The 8870-nt window shown below is 38.1% G+C and overlaps 2 protein-coding genes across 2 annotated transcripts; one reads left to right on the top strand and one right to left on the bottom strand.

Moving 5' to 3' along the window:
- Window positions 1-1928: 1928 nt before the first annotated feature.
- LOC148096010 (granzyme K-like) lies at window positions 1929-4220 on the bottom strand. The gene is made up of 5 exons (XM_087836910.1): window positions 4134-4220; window positions 3850-3991; window positions 2961-3099; window positions 2480-2749; window positions 1929-2367 (listed from the first exon to the last, which is right to left on the bottom strand). Exons 1-5 carry the CDS (start codon window positions 4195-4197, stop codon window positions 2218-2220), a joined length of 765 nt encoding a protein of 254 aa, XP_087693036.1. The 5' UTR covers window positions 4198-4220; the 3' UTR covers window positions 1929-2217.
- Window positions 4221-7179: 2959 nt separating this feature from the next.
- Window positions 7180-8351, top strand: LOC148096009 (granzyme-like protein 1). Its single transcript, XM_087836911.1, has 5 exons — window positions 7180-7237; window positions 7325-7475; window positions 7575-7707; window positions 7832-8086; window positions 8193-8351. The coding sequence occupies exons 1-5, from the start codon at window positions 7180-7182 to the stop codon at window positions 8349-8351; spliced, it is 756 nt and encodes a 251-aa protein (XP_087693037.1).
- The last annotated feature ends 519 nt before the right edge of the window (window positions 8352-8870 follow it).

Genomic DNA, 8870 nt, shown 5'->3' with positions numbered 1-8870 from the left:
ACTTTTAATCAGGTTTAATCAATAAACTTCTGAGGATGGTGAAATGGGGTAACTGTCTAAATACAGCTAAATTTCATAACCGTGAGTCTGGAGAAGTGCTCTGAAGTTTAAATCTTATCTGGAAATTGTGGTTTCTGTGGTTCATTCAGTTTGTTATAGGATCTGAAGATAGTGACAACTGGCCACGTCAAACGGTTCCTAGGAACAGTATCATGGACTTGCATCTGACTTCTTCAATTGTAGATAATTAAATAATCAAAAACTAATTTCTAATTTCTGAAATGTATTCATTAAGTGTGAGACAAGACAAATGGTTCAAATAAAGAAATGAAGGAGAGAAGGAAACATACTTAGTACACGTGCTGTAGCACCAGATCTAAAAATCAATATTTTTTTACATTACTTACTGATAAAAAAGTGTAAACCAGCCAGATCCAATCTACCAACTTCTTACCAACAAGTGAGAAGTCAAATGAGCATTTATTAGATAAAAAAAAAACTGGATGATTGGTTGGTTGCTGCTAATAGACTTAAATTAGTTTATGTATTATTTTATGACAACGCACAGACGTCCGAGCTCCATGTTGTTGTTAAGCTTAATGTAGGGATGCTTTACAAACATTCAGAGATCAACTTACACACTTGCTTTACTTCTCTGGGACTGCTTGCTCAGAGATGAAATGCCGGTTTGGCAGCACGTCCAGATGAACAGCTTTTTGGGTTTGACAGTAGTTACTGTAATTCTCTGATTAAAATGAGGAGACAATAGTTCACAATTTAGAAATGTTCCTTAAATGAAGAGAGGAGTCAGATCTTATGCTGAGATAATGAACAGTGGATGGACAAAACAAAGTAATCACTTGACTGATTCTTGAATGTATATCGGGAGGAGCTATTATCACCTTTCGCCTTGGTGTTACAGGAGTTAAAGCAAAGAAATTATTGGAGAGCCAGCCACAAATCTCAAATAAACAATCAACTAAGGTCTGGCTTAAAAGACATAAACAGCGGAATATCATCAGCATAGAAATAAGAAACACCGGAAAAGAATGGAATAATGCTGAAGGTAGCATGTAAAAGAAAAATAAGAATAGACCAAGGACTGAACTTTGTGGAACACCACAGGTTAGAGAAGCAGTGCTAGAGAACGTGTTCACCCTAACAGAGAATCTTCTTTCAGAAAAATAGGAGGAAAACCAGGCTAGCGCTTAACCAGTGATGCCAGACAAAACCTTGAGGCTATAAAGCAAAATATTTTGGTGTAACAGTATTAATGGTAACATTATATCATTGATGTACCTGTTGATTCTGTGAAATGTTCAAATTAATTGTGTGGGGGTTTTTTATGATCGCAATTTAAAAACACACACAATCACACAATGTATTACCTATGAGACAGTGTGATAAAAAAAAAACCCCACTGCTATATTTTATTTGAAAATGTAAGAGAAGCAAAGTGATTTTTACTTCTTCAAATATGTAAATAAATAAGCCACAAAGGGCTCGTTTGACAAAGAACAAATCAAGAGTGTGGCCTTAATGCCTTTTTAGGCAGGTTTCTTAGGCTTAAAATACATTTAATTTGGTTAAAAATGAAGGACTAAATTACCAATTTTTGATAAAGATTTCTTAAATTAAGATTAAGATTTAGTGATGTGAGATTTAGAAGTTCCTGTAAAAACATGACACTTTGAGAGAATTGCAGTACAAACAATGAGACACACAGAAGGAAATATATCTTTACTTCAGCTTTATTAGAAAGTAGGAAAAGTAGAAAGTAAAAGTACAGCAAAAATATTGATTTGTATCAATTTTTTTTGTGGGGTCTTTGGTGGTGTCAAGTAAAAATACTGAACAAAACTAAACAAGAAAACATATTTAAAAATTTATCTTCATCAAAAACTCTGTTCAAAATCCTCATATTCATTTACTGGACATAGTGAATGTGTCTGGGGGACAGACTGGACAGTCTCACTGTTATTTTACTTTTGTGTGTGCATAAACAGACTAACCACGGGCTGCTATGTGCACAGTCTGTAACAATTAGAGCAAGCCAGCAGTGACAAAGATTCCATAAAATATAACATAATCAATGAGATAATAAAATGATGCTGGTCAAGTGAAAGGTATGAAGTGATAGCTCAGCCGATTAAACATCATAAAAGCATAAAACATTGTCATCTTGATTAGCTTATGTGGACTGATGCCTGATGACTTTTAAGACTTCATTGTTTCTTTGATCCACTTGAGTTGTCTCTTTGAGAGAAACGAGTAGATTCCGGGCTTGTAAATGTTCCCACAACCGGCTCCAAAAGAAGTAACTCCAACCAGATGAAAGCCGCACAGCAGTGGGCCTCCGGAATCCCCCTGCAGCAAGTACATATGCACTGTAGACCTTTTTTCTCACTTACAGGTGTCAAAACATCAAAATGGTGCTGAGGTCGATGATTACATGCTCATATACATTCTTAATACTTACTTGACAGGTATCCGCTGCTTTTTTGCCATTTGAACCGGCACATACCATGTCACTAGTGATTAAAGGTGCGTAGTTGTAATATTCACAAGAGTTACACTTATGTCTGCCGATCACAGTCACGCGGACAGACTTGAGAACATCCGAGATGTGGTTCTCTTCAGTTACTCCCCATCCAGCAACCAGACACTTGGTGCCATCTGGAGGGTCTTTGACAATTTTGCCCAATTGGAGCCATTTTACTGACTTGGTTGTATTTACTGGTTCCTTAAGCTGAGAAAGAGTTGAAAAGAAATGTTACATTTTGACAGTGACTATCTATATGTTACAGATTTGGCTTTAAAGTAAGTATATCTGTGATACTGTGATAAAGTCTGGGTCACTATAATAATTCATATATTTTGTTTGGAAAATGGGAAACAAACTTATTTTCATTGTTGTATCTTTGCTTGACCGGCTACTGGACACTGAATTTTCAGCTTACCTTGAGCAGCATGAGGTCATTGCCCACAATATGATTGAAATAGTTAGGATGAGCAAAATGTTTCTCAACCTCTCGGACCTGCCTCGACTCTTCTTCCTCTTTGACGATGGAGTGCGCTCCCAGGATCGCCTTGCTCATTCTGCAAAAGAAAAACTCAGTGTAGTGATGACACTTCACTTACATGAAAAGGTCAGGAGTGTGTAAAACTGTTCAAATCATAGTTGTGTATTATTACATACGCCTGGGCTATGGCTGTTACTGAGCCTGAGATGGACCTGCATGACACCTTCCTCCAACTGAGTAACAAACTTCAACATTATTAAATGTTATAGATGAAAATTTATTTTTCTCTACTTGAAGGAGGGCAGGATGTAATCAGTTCTTTGTGTTTGTTTGTCTGTTTGCTAGTTTTCAAGTGTTGTGTGATACCAATAACAACTCAAGCTGATTTCATGTTGGTGAAAATCAGGTCAAAGCCACATCAAACTTTAAATTGCCCACAATTGTTTATGGATCATCTTCAAACGTCTTAGGGGACATGAGTACCTAGTTTGGCTATGCATTTGACCTTGACCTTCACTGTTAGCACCCAAGGTCAAAGCATGGAGAGAGAGCTGTACAACACACTTATTATTTTTTCACTACAAGATCCTATGACATCACGATGAGTAAAAACAACTGTAGTATGTAATTTTCAAGGTCAAAGGTTTAAAGGTCGTGTTCTTATAAAAGCATGAAACATTTTAGTGCAGCCCCTGCCTGTCAGGAGGAGTTATGCTGTGAGTAAGAAAAAATATCAGTTAGCATTACACTTCACATCTCCTGTTAAAAATAAATACTGCAATATTTTGATTTGGAAATTTAGGAAAAGTGAACCTCAGATTCTTACCCAGTGCAGTGAGCAGCTGTCAGGACCCATTGTGGGTGGATTAATGTCCCCCCACACATAGATTTCTTACTTGTCAAATAAGCCATGAAGGGTAGTGAGTGTGGCTTAACTTCCTTCCCTCCAATAATCTCAGAACCATGACCTAAAACAACAAAAAATATCCAGTCACATAAGAAAATCAGCAGATTTTTAAGTCAAGAACAGATGAGTGAGCACAAATCCTAGCCCAACTGCTTTACTGAGAGATATCAGTAATGTAAACTAAAGTACAAAACATCAATCACCTGACTGGATGATGGAAAGAAGCATGAACAAGATGAAAACATTGAAATTCCTCAGGCACAACATGTCGTCTCAACTCTCGCTGAGCAGATGTTGAATTCACTGAAGTCCACTGTGATGCACAGCTTTATACACTGAGCAGACACACACACACACACACACACACTCACACACACACACACACACACACACACACACACACACACACTCACACACACACACACACACACACACACACACACACACACACACACAGCCAGAAGTGCTCTTAATGTGTTATAACAATCATTAGTAGTTTTGAAAATAAAAAATATAATTTGCCAATTTGCTCACATGTTAATCATATGTGCTTTTTAATAATTATCATTCATTTTCTAGTTTTACCAGTATTACTGTGAACTGGGTTGAAGCCACACAGTGCCCACAAAATATATATATATAGATCACCACCTAGTGGTTTAATGTGAATATTGAGTGTCAGTGACACAGTGAGGCTAGGATCATAAAAGCAAAGATATTTGATTGATTGTTAAATATCTGTGACGGCTGTGTCTGATTTACAGTGATTTTGAGATGTTGAGATTTTGAGACTTAAAAGATTTTGAGACATTAAAAAGCTGTTGGATTCACTGAAAAGGCTGAAGAGTCAGTGACTGAAAGCTACAAGCAGAAGTATTTATAAGAGTTTTACTTTCAGGTGGAGAATATTTAAATGAGTCAGGCAAATGTGAATTGAAAAGTCTATGACACAAAGTTTCTTGCAAGCTGCACAAAATTTAACATGAAAAAAACAATCCTGTATTCAGCCTGCGGTGGCTGTGATAGCTGCTAATAGAAGAGTTTATTTTTAGGAGGCGAGATGTTATCAGAACGAGAGAGAATTCTCTGTATTGAAACTCTTCACTCAGTCTTCATGCCGAGTGTGTCGATGAGCCCACTCTTTGCTCCTCACTAACACAGTTTTCATGAAACAGCAGAAATAAACCGAGCTCAGCTTCTTTTTCTCAGCGGTGCGCACACAGTGAGCGGCTTCTCTCTGCTGAATCTGTAATTAATAAAAGTGTTACTGTGTTAGATTAATGCCTGAATGTTGCCACACGCATGTGGCACGGTAACATTATATCAAAACATACTGATTTTCCTTCAGCCTCCTCTCACTTATCAGAACTGCCTCCCTATTTTCAGAGATTACCACTGGACTGAAACCAGAGTTTACACTGGATTATTTTGGTTAGAAGGCCTGAATTTTGCAGCACTTTATTCCTACCTCTGTGCTTACGTTGAGTGTTTGATAACGAGCAAAAGCATCTGGTCTGCTGACCTGAGAGAATGAGGCAGGACATAAGGGTGTAGCAGGTCAGACAGATAAAACAGGGGCACAGCCATTAATAGGAGATAGGAGGCGATTTTGGAACACGGCCATTGTCTCAGTCTCCTTTGTCACGTTCTTCCTCTGTCCTCCCCTGTGTGGTTTCCAGAAAAATCCTTAAGTCTTTATGCAGTCCTTTCTATATGTCGACAATACACACCACACTTTTAATTTTAAAAGGCTTCTTTTTCAGTTTTCCACCAATAAATCTTGAAGTTGACCTTGAAGACAGTGAAAGGTGGATGTGAGCCAAATTTTAATGCTTTGTTAAGATGACCCCGCTCTACACCCCTACAACGTTTTAACAGAATTCATTCGACACTTTTTGAGCTATATGTTTGCAGAGAGTATGGCATGCATACGCTACCACAATTTCTTGGTAAAACTATACGTGGCAAAAAAGCCCACGAGAATTCAATGCAGCACATGGCCTCTGTGCAGAACACCAGAGGTGATGTATATCAATGATTTCTAATCACCGAATACTCTGCGGTCTATGAGGCATATCGTATAGCCTCATTAGTAATCAGATATCTTCCGTGGTGATGCACACCACCTCTCAGTGATTAATTGTTCAGTTAATGAGAAAAAAACACTTTGCTCTCAGTAACCATAAAGTTCCATGTGAGTTTATCATTCTTAACATGTTTGCTGTGTGCTCACCACTACTGTTAGCATCAGTAGGTCCTAAAGATAAAATGGCCATTCGTTGTGTTTAAACCCTCCTAACGACGCTCCTTTCCCTCGTTGTTTATCTTCTCTCTGTATCGTATCATGCTTGTTGGTGTCCATCTTTGTTTTGGTATTGCATGGACAACAACATGGTAGCGACTACCCAGAATGTATTGCTATTACAGAATTCCATTTCATATTACTTATGTATTCCTAACACTTCCTGATTCATTATATTCACCGTCCTCCATCCATTCGCCTCCCTCTCTCTCGTTTTCACACATCCATCAGCTCCTCACAGTGCTCCTCCCATCTTCTCCATAAACTCTCTTCACTTGTTGGAACATTTCAATTTCGATCCTGAATCTTCCTGCACATCCTTTCCAGTCTTCAATTTCCAGCTTCAAACTCATGATTCTGTCCAAAACTCTCTTTACCGCCAAAGCACTATTCACATATTATTCATTCAAGAGACCAAGCTCCATACAGGAGGGCACTACGACTCTTCTGTAGGAGAACCCTCGCTCCATAAACAGTTCACACAGTGGAAGAAATGGCCCCAAGGAGGCGCTAAATGAAAAGGCATCTCCTTCCTGTTTTTACATTGCTGGTGGACAGATTATGAGCCAAGTACCATAATGTTATTAGTCTTGGTTCAAGTATGAAATCAGTAACTCGGTGGGATATTGCTGTTTTGAGCTTTAACAGTGGTGCAAAAATGTTTCAACAACCCAGCTTTTTGAAGGTTTAGACATGCCTGCTTGTGTACAAAAGTTGTGGTGTGAGAGATCGTGAGAAACTTGCAACCATTAAACAGCCCGTGTGTTTCAGGATGATGGGGTAGTGTAATAATGATGAACAAGATAATGCAAAGATAATACAAGTGCCCAAAAAAACAGGATGCGGTTAGAAGTCAAAATGTGATCATCAGATTTGACAAAGCAACAGATGTATAAAAGATCCACTTCACACTCCTGCCAACACAACTTCACCTTTTTGCTGGCATCATGCTCAGTCTTCAAAAAATCCTGCTCCTCCATGTTCTGGCATGTCTCGGACGACTCGGTAAGAACTGCAAGTCTTTCTTATTGTCCTCTGACCATTTAATGGAACGTTAACTTCATTTTGGTTTCCTTTATTTTACTTTTTCAGCACCTGGAAGTGACATCATACATGGTAAAAAAGCCCCAGAGAACTCCATGCAGTACATGGCCTCTTTGCAGAACAAGGAGGGTGAACATGTTTGTGGAGGATTTCTCATCACTGAGGACTTTGTAGTCTCAGCTGCACACTGTGATGACTCGTGAGTAATCAAACATCTTCTGCTTCTGCTTCTCTGACTCATGTCATTAAAACACATTTAGAAAATGTATTGATTACCTCTCATTGATTACTCTTTCAGGACCCTCACACACGTTGTTCTCGGGAACCACAATCTCAAGAATGGCAATCATCAAAAAATAAAGATTGAAAACAAAACCATCCATAAAAATTATCAACACGTTGCACTGGGTAATGACATCATGCTGATTAAAGTAAGTACATGCTCATGTTCACAACAGTTTCACATGACGTGTTTGTGGTTTTATTATTCAGATTATAGCTAAAGAACTATTGTATGAACACAGATATATTTTTTACTTCATGTTGTGTCTCCAGCTGTCTGAGAAAGTTAAACTGGGCCACGGAGTACAAATAATTCAAATTCGACATGCTGAAATAAACCTAAAAGAAAACCAAGTGTGTCAGGTGGCTGGATGGGGAAAAAATAAGACTGATGGTGAATCTGTTGATGAGCTGATGGTGGTGGACGTGTCTGTCATTGACAAACAAGTCTGTAAAGAACAATGGCGTGGTCTTCCAGCCAACGTTATCTGTGCAGGTGGATATGAGACAGACAAAGGATTCTGTCAGGTATGTGTTCTGTCCTTTCAGTTTAAACAGGTTTCATGTTCACAAATCTTAAAAACATAAACACAATGAGTATAAACTGATCAATTAAAATTCTTCCTCCTCACAGGGAGATTCTGGTGGTCCTCTGGTGTGTCATGGGTTTGCTGTTGGTGTTGTTTCTTTCAACTACTATAACAACTGCAATTACCCCAATAAACCCAACGTCTATACGGACATCTCAAAATACCGTCAGTGGATCGACGAGGTTCTGGAAAAAAAAGATTGAGTAAAGTAATTTAAGTAAAAAATTTACTTCAAGTTTTTTCTTTTCACTATTGAAATGTGAGAATTTCTGATTCTTTCATCGGTTTAACCAAAAACAAAAATGCAAACATTATCCCACACTCGATTTGTCATTTCTTTCTGTAACAGCCAAAAGGCTGAATTTTTTATATTATTTCTGCCTTTGTAGTGGACCACGCTTCAGTTTGCCTGTGACGAAAGACATATTTGCATCCTTGTATGTTTTTTTGCTTCTCAAAATTTTAATTCAGTTTTTTCCAATTAAACTGAAGTTCAGTGTCAAAAGAAGTAATCAAATTCAGACTTGATATTTTTTTTAAGCCTCCAGGCGTTACCATGGATACAGGCTAATGACTGTAGAGCCACATTCTTCTAGCAGAAAATGAGAAAATATGGTTCATAACATTTCATTTTTTATATCCCTTGTTTGTTGCTCTATGAATGATGAACAGAAGCGTACTACAGTAAAGCTCAAAAACATGCTGGGTTCAGGGAATGACTA

The sequence above is a fragment of the Neolamprologus brichardi genome, chromosome 23, assembly GCF_056152115.1.
Source record: "Neolamprologus brichardi isolate AB-2024 chromosome 23, ASM5615211v1, whole genome shotgun sequence".
Lineage (NCBI taxonomy): Eukaryota > Metazoa > Chordata > Actinopteri > Cichliformes > Cichlidae > Neolamprologus > Neolamprologus brichardi.
This window is presented reverse-complemented; position numbering and strand designations above follow the sequence as displayed.